The 25,224-nt window shown below is 39.4% G+C and overlaps 1 protein-coding gene across 8 annotated transcripts in view; it reads right to left on the reverse strand.

Annotated features, from left to right (window-relative positions):
• ANAPC1 (anaphase promoting complex subunit 1) overlaps positions 1-25,224 on the reverse strand; it is a 105,490-nt gene that overhangs the window by 48,784 nt on the left and 31,482 nt on the right. For 7 of the 8 annotated variants that reach the window (XM_055399044.2, XM_055399045.2, XM_055399042.2 and 4 more), the window contains 12 exons: positions 22,616-22,690; positions 18,047-18,315; positions 15,781-15,872; positions 14,817-14,965; positions 11,032-11,110; positions 10,589-10,625; positions 10,437-10,507; positions 8,194-8,372; positions 6,235-6,449; positions 4,367-4,485; positions 3,090-3,361; positions 297-531 (listed from right to left, as the gene is read on the reverse strand). In XM_055399044.2, coding sequence (XP_055255019.1) covers positions 297-531; positions 3,090-3,361; positions 4,367-4,485; positions 6,235-6,449; positions 8,194-8,372; positions 10,437-10,507; positions 10,589-10,625; positions 11,032-11,110; positions 14,817-14,965; positions 15,781-15,872; positions 18,047-18,315; positions 22,616-22,690 — 1,792 coding nt within the window. The remainder of the gene's footprint in view (positions 1-296; positions 532-3,089; positions 3,362-4,366; positions 4,486-6,234; positions 6,450-8,193; positions 8,373-10,436; positions 10,508-10,588; positions 10,626-11,031; positions 11,111-14,816; positions 14,966-15,780; positions 15,873-18,046; positions 18,316-22,615; positions 22,691-25,224) is intronic. The other variant, XM_088841688.1, reaches the window with a different exon arrangement.

Below are 25,224 nucleotides of genomic sequence, written 5' to 3' on the forward strand. Positions count from 1 at the left end.
CCTCAAGCCGCATGGCACACTTCCCTTCCAAAAAAAAGACCATAGGCCACCTCATTAAATGGGGCCATGGGAGCTCAGCAATGGGCTGGCAAACAGTAAGCATGCAGACTAACAACCTGCAGAGTAACATAAGCCTTGAAAAACATTATCTGTAATTTTTTCTTTATTAGTACAGTTCATTCCATGCTTACAAAAGCTATTATTTTTTCCTTCATTCTTATAATCTTACTATCATTTTACTTTGGCTCCTGTAGAATGGGAAATAAACACGAGACCAGAGCACATTGAAATCCTACCTATTTCAGCCAACAGGACCTCCGCGGTATGCCTGTGAGCTGTCCCTTGATACACAAGGCCGATGCCAACCACTGCAGCCACCTGGACATTGTGAGGAACATCAAGCTCCGTGGACGTTGGGGGCAGGAGAGCAGGAATGTGGATGCTAAGAAGCCGGGTAACTGACATATCCATGGTGCCTAGTTTAGCAGCAGCGACACCAAGAAGCAGCCCAATGCTTGTCATTTCATGACCCTAAGACAGAAAAGAGAATGAGACTTAAATCACTACCAAACCAAACATGCAACTTTCATAAAATACTTCCTGCCAGTATTTTTATTAAGTGCTTTTATGTGACAGGCACAGTGAGAGGCTCCAAGAATACATAAGCAAAGTACATAGAAATGGTCCTTGCTCTCATGAAGTTAGTGCCCTTGGGGGAGAAAATGTGTTAAGCTAAAAAATATATATTATTAAAAACACATTTAATGAAAATGGTAAAGATTACATGAATATTTTAACAGAGCCTAATTTATTTTAATTGAAGTACAGTTGATTCAGTGTTGTGCCTAATCTCTGATGTACAGCAAAGTGACTCAGTTATATACACATATACACTCTTTTTTATATTCTTTTCCATTATGGCTTATGTCAGAAGACTGGATATAGTTCCCTGTGCTATACAGCAGGACCTTGTTGTTTATCTTCTAAATATAATAGTTTGCATCTACCAACCCCAAACTCCCCGTCCAGGTCCAGCTCTCTCCTTCCCCTTTTCCCCCTTGGCAACCACAAGTCTATTCTCTATGTCTGTGAGTCTATTTCTAACAGAGCCTAACTTAGATTAAAAGGAACTGGGATATCATTAGAAATCTCTAAAAAGTAATCTTACAATAGGATGAGTACAAATTAGCCAGGAAAAGTGGCAAAAGTTGGGGGAGGGGTGTCACTGAGATTTAGAAAGTGAGAGAAAATGAAGGCAGGTGAAGGAATACATGCAGACAATGCTGAGATGATTCAAAAATAATGATGCTCAGTTGACGACAAGCGTGTCAAGACAATTCAATTGGAAGAGTTTTTTCATAAAAAAGTGCTGTGACAGCTATAGAGTCACTTGCAAAGAATGAAATTGGATCCCTTTCCTTACATTAAACATAAAAATTAACTTCAAGATGTAACTAAAAGTATAAAACTCTTAAAAAACACAAGTGTAAATCTGCATAACAAGTATACACCCAGGTGACCCTGGGTTAAGCAATAACTGATTAGATAAGACACCAAATGCACAGCAACCAAAGAAGTTGTTGCCACTGTTTAGTCGCTAAGACATATCCGACTCTGTGACCCTACAGACTGTAGCCCGCCAGGCTCCTCTGGCCATGGCATTCTCCGGGCAGGAATACTAGAGTGGGTTGACATTTCCTCCTCCAGGGCACCTTCCTGATTCAAGGATCAAACCCACATCTCTTGCATCTCCTACACAGGCAGGCAGATTCTTAACCAACTGTGCCACCTGGGAAGCCTAGATAAACCGGATTTCATCAAATTAAAAACTTTCGTGCTTCAAAGACTATCAGAAAGTGAGAAGACAACCCAAGAGACAACACAATGGGAGAAAATTTTTGCAAATCATGTACCTGTTAATGGCCTGGTATCCAGAACACATAAGGAACTCTTGTAATTCAACCATTTAAGACTAAGCAAAGGATCTGAACAGACATTTCTCAAAAGACAACATATAAATGACCAATGAGCACATATAAAGATGCTCAATATCATAAGCCATCAGGGAAATAAATGTAAACCAAAACCACAATGAAGTATTACTTCATACCTACTGGGGTGACTAAAATTAAAATGACGGATAACAACAAGTGTTGGCAAGAATGGAGAGAAATTGGAACCCTCACGTATTGCTTGTGGGATTATAAAACGATGAAGCCACCCTGGAAAACAGTTTGGTAGTTCTTAAAAAATTTAAAAAGAGTTACCAAATGACTCAGCAATTCTACTCCAGAAATATACCAGAGAAAAATTAAAGCATTCATCCTCACAAATGTTCACAGTAGTTTTACACAAAAGAGTCAAAAAGTAGAATAAAGTCAAATATCCATCAACTGATGAATGGAAAAATAAAAAACGTCTATCCATACAGTGAATATCTACTCAGCAATAAAAAGGAATGACGAGCTAATGCATGGTATTAATATAACATGGACAAACTTGAAAGTATTACAGTAAGCAGAAAAAGCCTGCATAGAAGACCACCTACTGCTTGGTTTCATTTACATGAAAGGTCCATATCGCAAATCCACAGGGACGACAAGCAGATGAGCAGTTTGTCAGGCTGGAGGGAGAGGGGAACAGTTGACTGCTACTAGGTAGGGGTTCCTTCATGGGGTGACGAAGATGTTCTAAAATTAACAGCAGTGATGGATGCACAACAACAACGTGAATACAATAAAAACCACTTGTTTTAGGCCACGAGAAAGAGTCTGGTTTGCAGAGGAGCTAAACAGTCAAGCTCTACGGTTGGAGTGTGAAGAGCAAAGGAAAGAAATGCACAAAGTAGTTTGGAGAAGTGAGTAGAATCACACAGGTTCCTAGAAAGCACACTAAGAGCAACGGAAGATCACTAAACAGTCTGAGCAGGAAAGTGATCGGTTCCAATTTACGCTTTAGAGATTTCTCTGCCTGCTGAGAAGAATGCACTCAGAGGTACATGACTGAAGAAGAGCACACAGGACCCTGAAGAGCTACTCTAACAGCTCTGGGGAGGAGCAAGGCCAGGAGCCAGCAGCACGAGTTCTCACTTTGGTTAGGTAGTCGTGGATATTGAGAGTAGCCAGCTTGGTAAGGTGCCCATTAAGGCCCAGGGCCATGAGAAAGCCAGCATACTCATTGGCTAGCTCAGCATGCTTGGGCTTATTGTAGACGATCCAGGCTGAGTCGATCTGGGAGGCAGGGGCTATCTTCAGGCCCGCAGCCACACCATTGTGGAAGCTGGCCCAGCTGGTCATGTTGGGGGGCACGTCAATATTCCCACTGTTCAAGTCCACTGTTGTGTTCCGAGGAGGGGCCCGCCCTAGTCAGACAAAATGTAAAATGCAGAGAGTGAAAATTCAGAAAATCAAAATTGTTACACTGATTTCTGAGAACAGAGATCACTTTGCTGCATTCAATATCTTTAGCCCCATAATATCTGGGGCTACGTAAATAATTCCAATGTGTGATTGATAACAATGATATTAATTTCAAATGTACCATCCTGTTTTTCTCTTTCTCTCTAGACGTTAAGAAAACATGGTATTTTCAAAAAGACAAAGACCTTTATAAATTTGCTCTGTCTCTACCTCTTATATATATATGTCCCTCTATATACATATAGAAATCTAATTATATGCTTTTAGTAAAAATTCCAAATTGCATTCAAAGATACCTATATAAAAAACCATTTTATACACTTGAGTTACCCTGTGAATCAGAAAAGAGTATTCACTAAACTTAAATATATGGTCAACTTATTGAAGAGCACATAAACTGTTCATAATGCTAGGCTATGAATTCCTTGAGTATTTTGATTCTAATCTACACTGTGTACTTGCAAACACTGAATTCTCTGTAAATTTTTAATGTTCTATAATAGCTTAAGTCATGGATAAATAGTTAAAATAAATATTCTAAACATTGCACAAAGTTATACAGTTCGCTAGAGGTTTGAAATATGTTCTGAAAGCTATGTAAATTTAATTAGATGCACAGTGTCTTATTTATAAATGTCTATATATACATACACACACATACAAAGACACAGTATAAAATAAAATATATTTGCATTCACCATTTGCTTTCTGTACCTAAGAGCTAATTCAAATGCTGGTCTGTGAGAGTACCACATTGGTGACAAGTTCATGACAGACACTTTTACTTTCTCTAAAAGGGCAGAGAGATTAATAATGAAACAGCAAGTAAAATTTCTAAAATGACAGTTCATCACATGCATAAGACACAATATTGATAATTCAAAAAGAACTCCACTAAACATATAATTAATCATTTTCCTTTCTCACTGACCCAGAATTTAACATACCAGTTAAATTCAGCTTAGGAATAGGCAATGGTTCTGTTGGAACAGGATGGTATGAAAACAAGGTAAACATTCCTCGTCCTACTGGAAGAGCCATAGTTCGCTGACACAACTGGAGCAATCTATAATTAAAATTAAAGCCATCATGTGAAAAAAAATTTAAACAAAACAACTGGAATGTAATCTGTAGTATTTAAAAAGCAGCACTGCTGTGAAAGAAGCCACATCAAAGTAAATCCATTCAAAGATGTGGGTGAATCATCTAAGCATGGTTATTCTTTTTCAAACTCTGACTCCCATTAGAGGGCTTCCTCTATGGCTTAGCAGGGAAAGAATCCTCCTGCCAATGAAGGAGAGGCAGGTTCAATCCCTGGGTCGGGAAGATCCCCTGGAGAAGGAAATGGCAACCCACTCCAGTATTCCTGCCTGGAGAATCCCATGGACAGAGAAGCCTGGCGGGCTACAATCCAAAGGGTTGCAAACAGCTGGATACGACTGAGCAACTAACTATGCATGCACTCCCATTAGAAACTCTAAGAGGGAGACACATTCCTTCTTCTGTTTCATATTCACTTTGAATTAAAACCAGCTATTCTATATACCAAGCCAACTCTCCCTAAGTATTCAAAAAGAAAAAACCTAAAACTCTACTGTAAATAATGCTGACCCTCTCAGAGGAAAATATAGTATTTGCTGGGTTTCCTCACTGTGCTATTGCCAGTTTAGCTAGGACCCTTCTCTCACCCTTTGTGAACAAAGCCCTAGTGCCACCTCCATGGCCTGCACACAGGAAAAAAAAAAGAAGTCCTAGTTTTGGAGGCGAGTGGATTTCATGGTGTCTCCAGAAAACAGAGAAGCCATTTCATCTACTCAGTGGCGAGGGTTTATGGAACTAATAGCACCATATGTCAACTATGTTCAAGGTTAAAGTGGCTTCTACAGGCTATGTTTTTGTTTAGTCACTAAATCGTATCTCACTCTTTCGGGACTGAAGCCCTGCCAGGCTCTTTTGTCCATGGGATTTTCCCGGCAAGAATACTGGGGTGGGTTGCCATTTCCTTTTCCAGGCTACACTTTGAAACTAATCCACTACTTTTTAACTTGCTTCTATGTTAAAATAAGTGGCATCAAACAGAAATTGTGGAAGTAAGAGCATTTATAACCAGGAAATACTACAAGCTAAATCTGAAGACACAGAAATACCCTTTCTGAGGCTAAGAAGAAGCTAAAACTCTCTCTGCAGACAAAGTTATTCACAAGCATGCTCTCTCCCTTATTGTGCAAACATATACCTGCTTTTCTCATTCACGGGGGAGGAGGAACACTTCACTGTCCTAAGATGACTCTTTAAGAACACTGCCCCACAGTAATTTGTAACCAGGGAAATTTAGAATTAGGCCAGAATGCTACATCCCATAACATTTTTAGCAGAAACAGAATACATAATACACAAAATTATAATAATGAAAACAAAACCAGTGTACCCCTTCCATTTAAGATGCAGTTGATTTTAAGATGCATCACTATTTCATGAGGTACTAAGAAAGAAAAAGCACTGCCAACTAAACCGTAACACCTACAAACACCCACAGACTGACAGATAATCTGATTTCAGAAATGAGAAAAGCTTAAAAAAAAGATCAGCATCACAAAATCAATGACCTCGGATAACAAAATGCCTGACGGCACTGAGCTCTATGACGTACCTGGCAGTGCTCTAAGCACTAGGCAGAAACGGCCCACCTGATTCCTGGGCAGCGCTGTGAACTGTGAATGAATGCTACAGTCATACCTATTCTTCCAGCTGAACAAAGTGAGGCAGTATTCAGTAATTTTTTACTTAAATTCCGGCAGCTGACGTCTGCCTTTACCTGTTCTCTTTTTCCTCGATGAACTCGTGGTCACTGAGCTCTGGGTACTGCACCACGTTGACACGGACAGGATGCGCACTCTGGAGAAGCCTTCGCACGTCCTGCACCCGTAAGTCTTCGCTCCATATTAACGACATCACCTCCTGATTCATGTCATTCATGCCATCATCCTCCTCCTCTGTTTCTGTTCCTGAAGGAACATCTGATGAGAGCACCTGAGTAACAGACTTGGTTGTAGTACTAACTTAAAAACCAACCAACAAGCATTTGCTGAACATAAGGATGCACAGGATGAGGTACTAAGTCTACATCAATGCTAACAAAAAGTATATGCCAAAGCAGGGCTGGCTTAGGTTCCCAGGGCATACGGGACTCCTACCTAGAAATCTTTTTTTAACTGTATTTCCTACTTGGAAACATTCTTTACTCAGCCAAGGGGAAAGTTTTCAACTTAGAATAATAGTCAAGAGGCTGATCCTACAGAAAGGAATATTCTAAATAAATTATAAAAATCTAACTATATTCTAAATATTCTGAAGAGGAAACAAATTACTGGCAACAGAAGATTAACTCCACACAATGTTACTAAAGAACCAACACCAATTTAAATACTGTCTTTAATTAGTAGAAGCAGAAGAAAACAACCTGGAAAGATATCAACCAAGGGCTGGAGGAGGTCAGACTAATACTTTCTCACTTCCGTGCTTTAAACAGAATGGATCATGGCTGGTTTTCACTTTTCTTTTTTTATCCTAAGTATGTCCCAAGTATGTTTCTTAAAAGGGAAGGAATTAACTGTAGCAAAACAAGTGAGGAGAGTTAATTGCCTGCTTATCATTCTGTCCTCCTAAGCTCAGCATGTGCTTTAACTTCCCAGGCCAAATGAGTCAATCAGACTTCAAAACAGAAGAAATAGCAGAGGTCCTGTTATCTCAGTTTTCTACTCCTTTCACAAAAGATTAACTCCTTGATGAAAGGCTAAAATCTTGCAACATTTAATGTGGAAGCAACATTAACCAGAAAAAAGAATACTGGAGGATATGACTAAAAATCAGTCTGACTTGCTAAAAATTTATTATAATTTTCATGGAATGTCTAATTTTAAAAGAAACTATATTCCAATTGTTGAGTCAGCAATAAAATATAGACCCAAATAGCTGATAAATTAAATTTTGAGACGAGTTACAAAATGTAACCTTGAGTAACTGAACAATCTGAATTTAGCCAGAATTACGTAAAAGGACATATGAAGACAGATGAATGATTATCAGTATCATTTGGCTTTAAGGCTAATGATGGTCTCATTCATAGTAACAAAAGAGGTCTAAATGTTAATGACTTAATCTTGCTTGAGGGAAGGAAAATCATATTATTAACAAAAAAATTTTGGTTTTCTGTTTAAAATAAGACAAACATTAATTCACCTAAAACTTCTTACTTAAGTGCAGATTAAAAGATAGATGTGGGCTTCCCTAATCTGCCAGCCAATGCAGGAGATGCGGATTCAATCACTGGGTTGGGACAAACCCTTGGAGTAGGAAATGGCAACCACTCCGGTATTCCTGCCTGGAGAATCCCATGGACAGAGGAGCCTTGAGGACTATAGTCCATGGGGTCACCATCTAAACAGCAACTTGGCAACTAAACAGCAGCAGCAGTTAATTACTAATGTGGTACAAGCAGGGAATCAGTCACGGTAGCTGTCTATTGACTCAACACTTGTTCTGACTCAAGGCAAAGAAAGGTGCAGGTAAGACAGAGCATTCACAAAATCTATTTCCATGTTCATTTACAATGAATAAAATTTATCCTATTTTAAAGCATATCTATCTAGCATATAGTGTAAAAGATAATCTGATACATATACTTGCAAAAATTCTTAAAGGAAAACGGAGGACAGCTCTACTCTAATTCTACTGAGGCTAAAACTGAACACGGACTTTCCATGGTGATACTCACAGATTTTCCTTTGGGCAAGTTTCCTTCACAGGCCTGCTTGGAAAGATCCTGACGTCCAATCAAGAGGCAGACAGCTTCCGGCCAGTCTGAAGCAGGCTGCTCCCGACAGTGATAAATCGCATCTCGGATGGGAAGAGCTATTCCAAAGGGAAGTGTTTCCAAGTCTCTTAAAGTGAAACCTTGTGATGGAAGGAAGAGAGAAAATTCTTCAGTCAGACTAAACCACTGTCCCAATCCTCTGAATGAAGTTAGTATACTCTACCCTAACAAATAGCAAGAAAACGACTGTATTCATTCTGCTACCAGACCAGCATCTTGAGATCAGTTTTCTTTCAGGGGAAAAAAAATTCCTAAAAACTTTAAGAAAAAAGCACAAACAGTCGAATAGGAAAATCACAGGACAAAAAGACACTTCCCTAAGAGGAAACACAAATGGTCAATAAACACATGAAAAGATGCTCTGTCCAATGAGTGATCAGGGAGATGAAAATTAAAACCACTAGGAAATGAAAATTCACGCTCATCTGACAGACGTATGTTAGAGTCGACCAATGCCACGCGTTGGCAACTGCACAGAGCAACAGTCCTTCTCTCCCACAGAGGACGGTGGTGTATACGGGACCAGACAACTCGGAAACACAGCGTGTACAGTCAGGCTCACCCCCACAGTCCATCAGGAGCCATACAGAAACGTGTGCACACAGAACACGGACATAAGCATGGAAATATTCATTAGCAATCGTTCATGATGGCAAAAATGGTAAGGGAGGAAAGAGTCCAGTTTCCATCATCAACAGGATGGATAAATAAGTTTTGATATATCCAAGCAGTAGATTATATAGCAGTGAAAATGAATGAATGACCTTCTGCTTCGTGAGTCAACAGGATAAATCTGTAAATGATACTGAGGAAAATAAGGTAGTAAAAAACATACTTCTATCTGCACTGAGTTACATAAAGTTAAAAAACACACAACACTAAGTAATATACGAAGGTGATAACACAAAACAGTGACAGACGGTAACACACAGCTTAGGGTGGGTGCTGCATCGATGGCTACCTGCAGCAGTAAGGTGTGTGAGAGAAGGGCATAAAGGACCAGACCCACAGGGCTTTCCACTACACTGACAATACTTTATTTCCAATAGTGGGAGACCAGGACATCACTGCTCATTTAACTATTATTCTCTGAGCACATTTCATACACTCTTTTGTATGCATACCATATTTCATTGAAAAAATTTTCACAGCCTCAGGTTAATTTTTTCTGAAATGATTTTCTAAATTTTATAATATTTTACATTTATTTTATTAACGTTTATTTTACATCTATTTATTAACAAAGAAAACTGGTTAATTACAGAGGTAAAAATGTTACCTTATTTGAGAATGACACTTATACTAAATACTAGGTAATACACAAATGAATAGAACTCATCTAATATTTTTCAGCATAAGTATCTTATTGGTAATACTACGTGACAATTATTGGAATTTTCAAGGAAGCATAACAAAAAAGAAGAGTGAAAAACTCAAGTCATTTAGAATATTCCCTAAATAAGAATTCAGAAACTTCTTGTAATATTCATTAAAGCACTACTTTCTAACATACTATTTTATAACATCCTCATTTTTTGTTTTCATAGTGTTAATATTTTTAAAACAGTTCATTTTTATAGAAAGTTTTGGTAGCTTACTCAGCTTAAAACCCAAAGGCACAATCTTTAGGAAGAGAGAATAAACTTTTTGCCTTCCTTTCCCTTGTCCCAGGTGAATCTGCCTCTTGATGCATAAAATCCCTGGCCTGTATCATTCAAAAGCATACTCTAAGATATATACACATTACTTTTAGATTTTGCCAGAAATAATCATTTCTGGTATCTGAGTATTTAACAGTTTCAAATCTGAATGTGTATTGACTAGCATTCTCCATTCTGGGGCCACTCTACAAAGCCACAGCCTCTACTGGTCTCAGAGGAAGGACAAAGATTTTCCACCTACCAAAGGAGAAAAGGCTGGTACCCCAGATATTAGTAGAGGGAAGCTGTGAGACCATCAGGCAAAGAAAAGGTAGCTCAGGGTGCCATCATCTCAACCCTATGGGATCCTTCTGTAGAGCTAGAGGCCTTGCCTTCTCATGCCTCCCAGCTCAGGCAAGCTCTGAGGACACGGGGTCTGGCTAGGAAGGAGCAGTCCAAGAAAGGATTTCAAAGACACGTGAAAAGTAACAAAGATGACCTTACCTACATTAGTCATCCAGACAACTAATCTCTCACCTAGGCTAGAAACCGATGTAGAATGCCTAAAACTAAACCTGTAAGAGAAGAAACACAAGGTTATTAAACGTGAAGTCATGAAACAGACAGTGTAAAAGTACAAGCTGAATAAAAGTCACCTGCTCTCCTCTTGTTCTGCTTGTGGCTTCTGGGGGGCTAAAACACAACAAAACTTTATTTTGACAGTTATCCTGGTAAAGAAAGCATGCAACATATAGAAGACATTTGGAAAGAAAAATTACAGATAAACAACTCCTATAAAACAGTAAAACAATAAAATAAGCAGTACTCTGGCAGGTTGAAAAGTATAATCATTTCCCTGGGGCTAAAACAGCCCTTTTCAGACATACTGAAAATGTAGTTTGTCAGATTTTAAGTAATCTTGGTCTCTGAAAGTCAGTTGTGGACTCAAGTCTAGAACTGTACAATTTTGTCACCTCTTAAATGAAGCAAGACACGGCACCTGAAGTACACTTAGAAAAGTTTTAATTTTTTTATTTCTATTCTGATACCGACATCTGTAAAAATCTATCTGGGGAAGCCTAATGTTTGACTGACTTACCTATACTTATTCTGGATAAATACTGTGAGGATTCATCAGAAAGAGAGCTTTCATCACCAAGTATGTAGAGTGCAATACTCTGCATAAGGAGAAATTTAACATTATTTTTTAAACTCGAGGCATAAGCACAGACAGGAAAATTAGATATAGAGCTCTGTGTTTTGACAAACGTTATACAATCATATAACCACAATCAGGACACAGAATGATGCTTGCATCACACCAGAAAGTGCCCTTGGGAATCACTGGGAATAAATAACTCATCTTTTTTCTCTTCCCATATTTTGCTTCTTCTTCAATATCATGCAAATGGAGTCACAGAACATGTTGTCTTCTGTGTCCTATTTCATTAACTCAGCACTTCTGTGAGATTCATCCACATTACTGTGTGTATCAGCAGTTTCTTTCTCTTCACTGCTGAGGGGTATTCCATTAGAAATATGTACCAACCTCTGCTTATCTACTTACAAACTGATTGACATTTGGGTTATTTGTGTTGAGTGGATGCTGAGTCCTTTCAGTCGTGTCTGACTCTTTGCGACCCTATGGACTGTAGCCCACCAGGCTCCTCTGTCCATGGGATTCTCCAAGCAAGAACACTGGCGTGGGTTGCCATTTCCTCCTCCAGGGGATTTTTCCGACCCAGGGATTGAACCCAGGTCTCTGATGTCTCCTGCACTGGCACGTGGGCTCTTTACCACTAGCGCCCCGACGTGGGGTGAGGTAAACCCTAACTCTCTACTCCTCTAGGCCCTTCTCCACTTCAGCCTTCAAAGTTCTCCTCTGATTATTTGCTATTGCCACTAAGATCTTCACCTGCAGCTTTTTTTTGGAAAGAAAGTGGCAGCACGATCGTATTAAAATTTCAGCACAATGCTGGAGGGTCTTCAAGTCCTAACTCTAAACCAGTACAGACACTACGAATGATAGATTCCTGAAAGCAGCTGACATCGTATCTAAGAAAGATATGATATAACATGAATATGTGTAAGTTGGACATGGAACACCTTTGGCTTATTCATATATCTCTGGCTTCCTCTTGGGTAGCTATAACACTGAGTCTACCCCATTTTAGCGGAGTTGTACAGAACCAAAGTATTTGGTGAATTCACCTGAATGTTTCCACATAAGCAGCAAGGAATGAAAAAGTACTGAGCTGCTCTTAATACATTGTGAATGGACTGATGGCCACTGAATCGTACACTTAAAAACAATTAAAATAATATGTTATATATATGTTATCAGTGTTTTTTTTAAAAAAAAACAAAAACAGAATATCACCATTCTGCATGTCTATTTCAGAGCCATGGTGGGTACTGAAGCCTTTCTCAATGTGAAGGAAGCAGAACGTAGAGTAAAGGAGGAGCAGGTGGAGAGCAAGGACATTTATCTAGTCCAGTGATATCTGAGACAGGAGACAAAAGATCCGGTTCTCCTATAAGTCTGGGAAAGCCCCATCTCAAGAAAGGTCCAGAAGACCTCTAGGCAGGCTGCTCCAGTATAAGGGACATTACTGTGAAGGAATTTACCTTTACTGACGCCCTTTGGTTCTATCTGAATCAGCTCTGATCTTGGATTAACTATGTATTAATAACGTGAGTTAATTTTTTTAAATAAAATTTATTTCATTAAAAAAAATTCAAGTAGGATTTTTTTGTAGCTATGGACAAGCCAATTATAAAATTTAAAGGAAAAGGCAAAGGAATTAAAATAGCTAAAATAATTTTAAAAAAGAAAAGTAATGGAAGGAAGAGTCATACTAACCAATTTTAAGACTGACCATAAAACTACAGTAATCAAGAGTGTGTGGACCACAACACAGACCAATGGAATAGAATAAAAAGACCTACAAATATGCCGTCAACTGACTTCTGAAAAAGTGCAAAAGAGAAAGAACAGTGTTCCCAACAATTGATGTTAAAAAAAACTGACCATTCAAATGGAATAAAAATCTCAACATAAACCTCACATCTGATAAAAAAAATTAATAAAATGGATCACAGATCTAAATATAAAACATAAAACTGTAAAATTTATGGACAAAAACAGGAGAAAATCTTTCTGATTTGGACAATGAGTTCATTGACATGACACCAAATGCACTATCCACACAGAAAAAAGTGGATAAACTGACAGCATCAAAATTAAACATTTGTGCTCCACAAAGGAAGCATGAAGAGAACAACAGGACACGATAGACCACAGGAGAAAACACTGCAAGCCCAGGCATCTGACAAAGCCTCCCATGCAGGCACATTCACAATATCACCAGCCATTAAGAAAATGCAAAGTAAAACCACAATGAGTTATCACTGCACATCTATCAGAATGAAAAAATTTACAAATCACAACAATACCAAACACTGACTAGGATGCATGCAGGGAAACTGGAACGCTCACACATTGATGGTGGAAACAGAGATACATGAAACAAATACATGAAATTAATAAATGCTTCCTTCTTGGAAGAAAAGCTATGACAAACCTAGACAGTGTATTAAAAAGCAGAACATCACTTTGCCAACAAAGGTCGTATAGTCAAAGCTATGGTTTTTCCATTAGTAATGTACAGCTGTGAAAGTTAGATAATAAAGAAGGCTGAACACCAAAGAAAGGATGCTTTTGAATTGTGGTGCTGGAGAAGACTTTTGAGAGTGCCTTAGACTGCAACAAGATCCAACCCGTCAATCCTAAAGGAAATCAACCCTGAATATTCATTGGAAGGACTGATGCTGAAGCTGAAGTTCCAATATTTTGGCCACCTGATGCGAAGAGCCAATTCATGGGAAAAGACCCTGACGCTGGGAAGAAGGCAAAAGGAGACGAGGGTGGCAGAGGATGAGATGGTTAGAGAGCGTCACTGACTCAGTGGACATGCATTTGAGCAAACTCTGGGAGACACTGAAGGACAGAGGAGCCTGGTGTGCTGCAGTCCGTGGGTCACAAAGAGTTGGACACGACGTGGCAACTGAACGACACTGATAATAACAGACTGAAACATAGCTGACAGTTTCTTAAATATGTTAATCTCATATATACTTGCTCTATGGCCATCAATCCCACCTCTGGGTACTACCCTGCTGCCGCTGCTGCTAAGTCGCTTCAGTCGTGTCCAACTCTGTGCGACCCCATAGACAGCAGCCCACCAGGCTCCCCCGTCCCTGGGATTCTCCAGGCAAGGACACTGGAGTGGGTTGCCATTGCCTTCTCCCATGCATGAAAGAGAAAAGTGAAAGTGAAATCACTCAGTCGTGCCCGACTCTTAGTGAGCCCACGGACTGCAGCCTACCAGGCTCCTCCGTCCATGGGCTTTTCCAGGCAAGAGTACTGGAGTGGGGTGCCATTGCCTTCTCCAGGGTACTACCCTAGAGAAATGCAAACTTTTGTTCACACAAAAACCTAGACATGAATGTCTATGGCAGCTGTATTCATAACTGCTTAAAAACTGGAGTCAACTCAAGTATCTTCAAGGGATGAATGGATAAACCAATGTGATATATCCACACAACGTATAGCCAACACTCAGCAATTAAGTGCAATGAACTGCTTCTACAGTAATATTTGAATGAATCTCAAAAGCAGGAGGGAATTTTCTGAGGGGGTTAATGGAACCATTGTGAATTCTAATTATGGGAGGAATTACATGAACTCAACATTTATTGAAATCCACAGAGCAATACACAAAATGAGGGGGGCAGTAATTTTTCTAAATGATAATTTTTAAAATTACATTGAAAGATAAAAAGAAAAAAACAAATAAGTTTGGCAACACACTGAATACATACCAAGACTACAAGTCTGCCTCGTTCACAGATTCCGGGGAGGTAAGGATAGGGGGGCATTCCTTCACCCTTCAGACAGGAACTCACCCAATGATAAACACTAGGTGGCTCAGGAGTGAAAAATGACGGATACTGTAGAAATCCTGTTTGACCTTCAGAATTAGATAAATGTTAATAAAGATGCAAGAATACACTCAAACAATACTGTTTTAATTCAAAAGAAAGATAATCAATAATGCCTGTCATTTGAAAACAATCCGAGTAACATTTTTTCCATATTCTCCAAACTGCTTCATGTTTTCTGCCACAGTAAGTATCTGATCACATTATAATATGTGGAATTTAACAGACTAATATTTTATCTGATCCTGGATGGAAACTGAGCAAATTCTTATGTTCAAGGCATATAAAGAATGTCACCAAATTTTCTGCCCTAACTCTATGATGAGAAAAGATAAGACACCCAGGATTCTGGGGTAACAACTGGGCCCCAATCTTGAGCCTTTTAACTCAGGGTCTAAGACAATACAATGGCTATGAAACTGTTCTGTACTGTTCAATATGGCAACCACCAGCCCCATATGACCGCTGAGCACTTGCAATGTGGCCAGAGCAACTGAGGAACTGAATTTTTAGTATAATTAACTAAAATAGCACACAGTGGATGGTTACTAACTGGACCACACAGGATAGTAAAGCATCCTTGGCACTGGAAGCTCTAAGCTTTTGCAAGGCAGAACCTTAGGAATGAGTAAAATCCCTCCCACCCGACCCACCACCCTGAAGAAGCTATGGCTTACTAGCAGTCAAGAGATCAAACACTACAAACTAAAATCTGCCTGGTGGAAAGACACTATCTCTGATTTAGAGGTTAACAGTAAGAAATATATCCTCTGCTATTTACCAAGAAAAATACAAGCAAACGTCACTACACTGCTGAGAAAATCTTTAACAGCAGAACACTGACCTTGATCAATTGCGCATACTTGTCCAGTAGTTCTGACAAGTGTCGGGTAGTCTCTATAGTAATGATCTACGTAAGGCTCCAATTTTAAGTCCCTAAAGCAACAGAACATATAAAAGGAAATAACAAGCAAGGTATTATGGCATTCTCCTCCCAAACAGTTAAGAAGACTCATTAGTTGACCTTTTTAATTTAAAACATTTACTTAGGAGAAAGAAGACAACCACATCTAGAGTCTCTGTATTTTATTTCTGGACTTTAAGGTGCCTAGTATGACAAATGGAACCAAAACTCCTTCTGCCAGATAAATTTTGAGGGTAAAACTGCTGTGAAAACTGTGATCTAATTTCTCCTCTGTTAATTTATTAGCTGTGTGATCTTTAGGAAGTCAACTTTTTGAATCTCAACAATTTTTCTTCTAGAAAATGGTAGAACACCAGTCAACTCACCCTCAAGCTTTTAAGATTAAATAATATGTATGAGAAATACCTTATAAAGTGTAAAACATTATACCAATTTTACCTATTTCAGAGAGCCATGATTAGGGTTTGAAAGTCATTTCATTACCTAAGTATCTTCCTCACAGTAATGCCTTGTCATTAAGAAAAACTAACCATCAATTAAAACTGTCATGTCTCAGAAAAGAATTTCAGTATCTCAAGGAAGGTAACATAAATTAGAAAATATACTACAACCTTAACTCAGAGGTTGGCATTTTAATTCAAATTTAACTTTATCACCAAGGGTCACAAAGGCTCAAACACCACCTAAGTATAAACATTTTGAGTTCAGTGCCAAACACAAGGTGCAAGGAAAGACTGATGATATTTTTTATCATCACAACAATCTTATTGTGGATCCACTATAAGAGCCTGAAAGACAGGGAAGACCAGATTGGGACAATAAAGGACAAGCAAAGAGAACCAACATCTCGCAAATGGCACCTGTTCTTAAAAACAAACTTGAGAGGCTTCCCTGGTGGCTCGGTGGTGAAGAATCCACCTGCCAATGCAGGAGACATGGGTTCCATCCCCGGTCCAGGACGATCCCACGTGCTGCGGAGCAACAAAGCCCGTGCGCCGCTACTACTCAGCCTGTGCTCTGGAGCTGGGGGCCACGGCTGCTGAGCCCACACGCCTGGAGCCCAGGCCCCCAAAATGAAGCCTGCACAGCAACTAGAGAGCAGCCTCCACTAGCCACAACTAGAGAAAAGCTCGAGCAGCAACGAAGGCTCACCACAGCCAAAAATAAATAAATAAATAATTTTTTTTTTTAATGTTCCACACCAAAAAAAAAAAAAATTCCCCCCCCCCAAAACTTAAGCATATTTCCTCATCACTGAAACAGGGATTATAATACCTACTTCGACAATTTCTACACGTAAAGTACACTTTTGTTAAATTCTGACAGTTCAGTTGGTAAAGAATTTGCTTAAAACACAAGAGACCCCAGTTCGATTCCTGGGTCGGGAAGATCCCCTAGAGAAGGGATAGACTACCCAGTCAAGTATTCTTGGGCTTCCCTTGTGGTTCAGCTGGTAAAGAATCCTTCTGCAATGAGGGATACCTGGGTTTGATCCCTGGGTCGGGAAGATCCCCTGGAGAAGGGAAAGGCTACCCACTCCAGTATTCTGGCCTGGAGAATTCCAATGGACTATACGGTCCATAGGGTCCCAAAGAGTCCGACACGCCTGAGTAACTTTCACTTTCAAACACTATCTGAGTCTAAGGCATCATTATAAAAAAAGCAGGTGTCATTATAGACTTTCGACCACAGTCATGGTGTCAAAATGAAAGCCAAACAGGTTATCCTCACCGTGCAACACACTCTCGTACCTTTTCCACTCATCTGAGGACAAAAACCTGCAACCCCAGCCTGACCCATGGCCCTCACACAATGGATCCCTTCAAACAGGTCTGTGGCTTATGGAAAATGCTTTTTGTTGAGAAGGTAGAATTCAGAAATTTATTGGGAAGGTTCCTATCTGTCATTCATGGCCAAGAAGAATTGACTCACTGGAAAAGACTCTGATGCTAGGAGGGATTGGGGGCAGGAGGAGAAGGAGACGACAGAGGATGAGATGGCTGGATGGCATCACTGACTCGATGGACATGAGTTTGAGTGAACTCCGGGAGTTGGTGATGGACAGGGAGGCCTGACGTGCTGTGATTCATGTGGTTGCAGAGAGTCGGACACAACTGAGCGACTGAACTGAACTGAATGACCTTTTGGAAATTTCAAATAATAATAATCTATAAACAACAATTACCTTGCCAACTGGACGAGAAGTTCAACAAGTGAACGAACCCCTTCTCCCATCAGAGTGTTCAACTTGAGTTCCTCATAGACCAGGTGAAGAACAAAAAAAATTGCAGGTATGTGAGTGAAGAGAAGTGTAGAAGAGTCCAAACTGAGATTCTGGGAAAAATCCTCATCTTTCATCTGTGAGACTTCCAAAGGACTCAAACACAAAGATCTGTTCAAGAGATGAGACTCAACATTCTGGTGGTAGTCTGAATTTAGTAAATATTCCCAGTCCTAAGAAGAATAAAAAGGATATTAACTTTTTAAATAACTGTAATGTCACAATTAAAAAAGAAGATCAAATTCACTTAACTCAAGTTCCATTTTCACATTAAGTTGTTAACATTATTTAAAAAAAAAAAAAACACAATGCTGAAAAATTAGAACCAATACCTAACAGCTAAGCAATTTCCACATGCCAGCAATAAATATTAAGATAAGCCACCTTTAAAAACCATTTGAATCATACCCTTTTAAGGAAGAGACTTTAGTAGAAGAATTCTACTACTTCAGCAGAGATTGAAAGAAAAAAATTTAAGATTATTTTAGGCAATGTCTCATGGGCCACAAGAAAAGGAAAGCCTAGAAGTGTAGACAGGCAGGTGTAGGGACCATTACACTGACTTGGCTTTGGGTACGAGGAGAGGTCTACTTGAATCCAACTGATATACATATATTTCCATGTTGACAAGATGCTGAGGCTAGTAACATACCTAATAATCAACTGAATTTTATATTTGAACTGTGCTACACTCTACAAGTACTGAGTCTATTTTAGTTTCTACTTTTTCTTGGGGATGGTCTTGATCCCTGTCTCCTGTACAATGTCACGAACCTGTGTGCATAGTTCCTCAGGTACTTAATCAGATCTAATCCCTTGAATCTATTTCTCACTTCCACTGTATAATTTTAAGTGATTTGATTTAGGTCATACCTGAATGGTCTAGTGAGTTTCCCTACTTTCTTCAATTTAAGTCTGAATTTGGCAATAAGGAGTTCATGATCTGAGCCACAGTCAGCTCCCAGTCTTGTTTTTACTGACTGTATAGAGCTTCTCCATCTTTAGATGCAAAGAATATAATCAATCTGACTTCAGTATTGACCACCTGGTGATGTCCGTCTGTAGAGTGACATTGTACAGGAGATAGGGCTCAAGACCATCCCCAAGAAAAAGAAATGCAAAAGAGCAAAATGGCTGTCTGAGGAGGCCTTACAAATAGCTGTGGAAAGAAGAGAAGCGAAAACCAAAGGAGAAAAGGAAAGATATACCCACTTGAATGCAGAGTTCCAAAGAACAGCAAGGCAAGATAAGAAAGCCTTCCTCAGTGATCAGTGAAAAGAAATAGAGGAAAACAACAGAATGGGAAAGACTGGAGATCTCTTCAAGAATATTAGAGATACCAAGGGAACATTTCATGCAAAGATGGGTAAAATAAAGGACAGAAATGGTATGGACCTAACAGAAGCAGAAGATATTAAGAAGAGGTGGCAAGAATACACAGAAGAACTGTACAAAAAAGATCTTCACAACCCAGATAATCAAGATGGTGTGATCACTCACCTAGAGCCAGACATCCTGGAATGTGAAGTCAAGTGGGTCTTAGGAAGCATCACTACAAACAAAGCTAGTGGAAGTGATGGAATTCCAGTTGAGCTATTTGAGCTATTTCAAATCCTAAAAGATGATGCTGTGAAAGTGCTTCACTCAATATACCAGCACATTTGGAAAACTCAGCAGTGGCCACAGGACTGGAAAAGGTCAGTCTTCATTCCAATCACAAAGAAAGGCAATGCCAAAGAATGCTCAAACTACCGCACAATTGTACTCATCTCACACGCGAGTAAAGTAATGCTCAACATTCTCCAAGCCAGGCTTCAACAGTACATGAACTGTGAACTTCCAGATGTTCAAGCTGGATTGAGAAAAGGCAGAGGAACCAGAGATCAAATTGCCAACATCCTTCGGATCATCAAAAAAGCAAGAGAGTTCCAGAAAAACATCTACTTCTGCTTTATTGACTAGGCCAAAGCCTTTGACTGCTTGGATCACAACAAACTAGAAAATTCTGAAAGAGATGGAAATACCAGACCACCTGACCTGCCTTCTGAGAAACCTGTATGCAGGTCAGGAAGCAATAGTTAGAACTGGACATGGAACAACAGACTGGTTCCAAATAGCAAAAGGAGTACGTCAAGGTTGTATATTGTCACCCTGCTTATTTAACTTATATGCAGAGTACATCATGAGGAACAGTGGGCTGGATGAAGCACAAGATGGAATCAAGATTGCAGGAAGAAATATCAACAATCTCAGATAAGCAGATGACACCACCCTTATGGCAGGAAGTGAAGAAGAACTAAAGAGCCTCTTGATGAAAGTGAAAGAGGAGAATGAAAAAGTTGACTTAAAACTCAACATTCAGAAAGCTAAGATCATGGCATCTGGTCCCACCACTTTATAGCAAATAGATGAGGAAACAATGGAAATCATGAGAGACTTTATTTTGGGGGGTTCCAAAAATCACTGCAGATGGTGACTGCAGCCATGAAATTAAGAGACACTTACTCCCTGGAAGAAAAGTTATGACCAACCTAGAGAGTATATTAAAAAGCAGAGACATTACTTTGCCAACAGAGGTCTGTCTAGTCAAGGCTATTAGTAATGTATGGACGAACTTGGAGAGTTGGGCTATAAAGAAAGCTGAGCGCCAAAGAATTGATGCTTTTGAACTGTGGTGTTGGTGGTGAGAAGACTCTTGAGAGTCCCTTGGACTGCAAGGAGATCCAACCAGTCCATCCCAAAGGAAATCAGTCCTGAATATTCATTGGAAGGACTGATGCTGAAGCTGAAACTCCAATACTTTGGCCACCTGATGCAAAGAACTGACTCATTTGAAAAGAACCTGATGCTGGGAAAGATTGAGGGCGGGAGGAGAAGGGGATGACAGAGGATGAGATGGATGGCATCACCGACTCAACAGACATGCATTTGAACAAACTCCAGGAGCTGGTATTGGACAGGAGGCCTAGCGTGCTGCAGTCCATGGGAGTCGCAAAGAGTCGGATATGACTGAGCGACTGAACTGAACTGAACTAGCTTCTACTCGTGATTTATTGTACTGTGTTGAGACAGTCTATAGTTGTATTGTGTACAGTTGTATTGTGTTGAGATAATCTATGGTTTCTTCAGAACTTGGAATTTATTGATGTTTCTGTCAGGCTTAATACAATGTATTATTCTATCTTAAAACTCTTGCAACAGACATAGAACCAATCATAAAAATTAAAAATTTATAAGTCAGACAAGCAAAATAAAAAACTCTTCTCAGCAAAAGATACGGTTAAGCCACATAGTGGGAGAAAATATTCCCAAAACACACATATGACAAAGAACTCATATCTAAAATTAGAGAACTTATTTTTAAAATCCAATTTACACCTGAACAGAAACTTCACAAAAAGGTATGTAAGTAGCTAATAAGCATGTGAAATAGTGCCTAACGTGATGAATCATTTGGGAAAAGCAAATTAAAAGCACTTAGAGAAACTACTTTGTACACACTCAAATGGTTAAAAGGAAAAAGACTGCCAGCAAATGTGGGCCAACGCATATACTGCCGGTCAGAGTATAACATAGTACAATCAGAGACCAGCAATGACCCAACAAGGGCACTGCTAGGTATTCATTTAGCCAAGAGAAATGAGAATACACGTCCACAAAGACTAGTTACTGAATATGGGCAGCAGCTTTCTCCGTAATAGCCAAATAATGGCAAGGGGGTACGTACACACCTGCAGCAGAATGAATACACAAACCACGGTCTAGTCGCACTGCTCTCCCAGGGAGAAGCTGCGAACTACCGCCATCTGCAGTGACATGGGTGGACCGCAAAGGCGCGATGCTGAGTGGGGGGCTGTGTGCCACAGACCACATACTACATCAGCTTACTTATATTAAGTTTCAGAGTTGGCGAAACTAACACACGACAGAAATCAAATCAGTGGGTGCTTCAATTAAACATGGCTCAAGAGGACTGTGTGGAATCACACAAATGTTTCGTCCTTAACAGCAGTGTGGATTACATGAGTGTGTATCTGTCAAAATTGATCAAACTGTAAATTTAAGATCTAAGCATTTCATTTATGCAAATTATACCTCAATTTTAAAAGAATGTGTTGAAACACAAGAATATACCCATGGAATCTGATATGTCTGAGAACTTAAACTAAAGAAACACTGCATAATAAGTGCTGTCACTTCAGGTGATTAACTGGCAGTAAAACATCTATCAACTCAAATTTATATCCCACAGCATTACATATGCTTAGTAATTTTAAGATGAGCATTAAAGATAAAAGTAAATAAATAATCACAGAAAACAGGCCCTATCCTTCAAAATTAACTGCCATTCAGTATTAAAATAAGCAAAAGCTGTTAGAAATATGCACAAATGAACAGGAACACCACAAATATGGGGGACTGGTATAAGTACCCACAAATTAATTTGTATCAGCAAGAAAAAATAATGCTTACATCATCAGATCCCGTCTCAGAAGGCCTTGCCTTTTTGGGTGCAATGACTGGGGAAAGTGATCCTTCAAAGTCAAACTGGAAGATAACCCCAAAAGAGAAGACAAAAATCATGTAAATTTATCACTGACAACAGATCAACTTAAAGGACTCAGCAATCAGTTCTATCAATTACGGAAACTGAGGAAGGACATCAAAATTCATTTTCTCATCTGGAAATACATGATACAAACACCTTTCTTCTAGGGTCACTGTGAAGATTAAATGAAATCATCTATATAAAGCATATAGATGCCTGAGCTCATAGGTTCTGCAACAGCAGCTCCCTTTCCTCCCCACTTCTCTCATGACATAGATCTTCACTCCATTGGTAGAACAAGGACCATTAGTCACATCCAAAATACACCCAGTCTCAGAGAATCAACCCAATGTTAGCCAGATGTCAGAGCTAAGCAAACATATACTTAGAGTCTGTCTATAGTGACAGCCCAACAAATCTCTGGCAGAGATGGGTAGCTACTCTCCAAAATCTGAGTTCTCTTTCTTCTGGACCCACAGCCAGGCTGCTGTATCTCGGCCCTCACAGTGAGATGTGGCCCTGTGACAGTGACTATGAATGAGAGTGGATATCATCAATGCCAGACTAGTTTATGAAAACCTCCCATGTGTGCTCCCCTATGCACTATCCCACGCATCTGACTGGGTGGCGTCAACTCTAAGGTGATCTTTGAAGCCTCAGGTTGAAGAGGACAGATGCTCCATTAGCCTGGGTCCCTAATTAAACCATGTGGCCTGTTTACCTGCTAAGCACTGTTAAAGGAACAAGATACACATTTCTGTTGTGTATGCCACTGTATCTTTTAACGGCTTTCTGTTATAATAGCCTATCCCAATACAGTTACATAAAAACAATTTTCTAAAAGTTCAGCCTAATTCAATTTTCTCTGGCATAACCTTAGCCCATTCTGCTACTTTGCACCGGCACTGAACTACCAGTTCATCAATCATAACCGTATAAATGATGTCTATTTTCCTATGCTATAGAAACCTACATATTTATCAATCTCATTCATCTGAAAGTTGATTTAGATATAAAAACTAAACATAAACAGCAATATTTAAAACTGATTATTTAAATATAAAACTGAATAAAGTTAATTTTTAAAACTGATCAAAAGAACAGGTTTTCTTATGAAGTATTCAAATAAAATGAAGCCCAAGAAAAAGACAAAATACTGTATGATATCATTCATTGTGGAATCTAAAATATGACACGAATGAACGTATCTACAAAACAGAAACAGACTCACAGACATACGGAATAGACTTATGGTTGCCAAGGGACAAGAGAGGAGGGAGAGGGATGGACCGGGAGATGGGGGTTGGTGGATACAAACTACTACATTTAGACTATCCAAATGACAAGGTCCTACTGAAGAGCACAGGGAACTATATTCAATATTCTGTGATAAACCATAATGGCAAAGAATTTTTTTTAAAGAATGTATTTTAAAAACACAAAAAAACCGAGCCCAACTTATACACAATATCATCAAGAAACAAAAATGACAAAAGAGTAAAATCAAAGCAACAAATGAAATGATCTTACCTAAAACTTTAACTAAATACAGCATGCATACACACATACGTCTAAGTCCCACAATCAGAAAGAACACCCCTGCTATGGTTATCAAATTCATTAAGACCTGGAGTTACGGAAAAGAATAGTGGAAACTGATACAGGTACCTTTTGTCACGCATACGAAAGTTCTATTTTCACTATTTTAATATGTCACTGCGTAGCCAACCCTGTTACATAATCCTGTGGATCACTGACCTTGATCTATCATAATCTGACAATAAAATATTCGTTTATCTGCCTTCTCCCTAGACAGTCGACTCAATGGGAAGAACTGTCTTGCCTAAAGCCTGGCTTCATGCTTCACCCACAGCAGAGACTCAGTATCTAATGAAAATATGAGGATCCCAAGGGACAGAACAGTTAGCCTCAGATGCAACCACTCACAGAACCTGCGGACCAAAAAGAAACATCATCTGGCCCAGAGCCATCATTTAACATCAATAAATTCAGGAAGGCCCAAAGAAATTTCAGAGTCACATAGTTGGTCACTGGCAGAAATTCTGTACTCTTTACCTATTACTTAACTGAAAACAAAGAGGATATATCTGGACAAAACAAAACAAAAAACATTTGCCACTGAGAACCATTTCATCCTGAGCTTTCACTGTAAGGACAACCAACACAAGGTTTAACTAAGCAGTCGTCCAAGTAAATGTCAAAGCAACTCAGTCTCAGAGCGCATTTCCTCATTCCTTCTCCTAGGGCTACCACGCAACACATGAGTCAGAGTCAGATTCTTCTTCACAAAACAAAACAGCAGGTGAGTGCTCTCCACAACGCTGAAACACGAGGGGGCACTGACCCTCTGCTAGAGAATAGTGATGGGGATTCATCAAGTCCTGCAGGACAGCCACACACAGAAACTACAAGAAGCTGAAGCAGACCTGTTCATACTGTAGAAATCCTCAGTTTCTGTAAGGCCCAACTTTTTCACATGCAATAAAGAACAGAAAAATCTGAAGTAGCATTC

Source organism: Moschus berezovskii, chromosome 11, assembly GCF_049115385.1.
Source record: "Moschus berezovskii isolate FMDL1 chromosome 11, NW_MosBer_1.0, whole genome shotgun sequence".
Lineage (NCBI taxonomy): Eukaryota > Metazoa > Chordata > Mammalia > Artiodactyla > Moschidae > Moschus > Moschus berezovskii.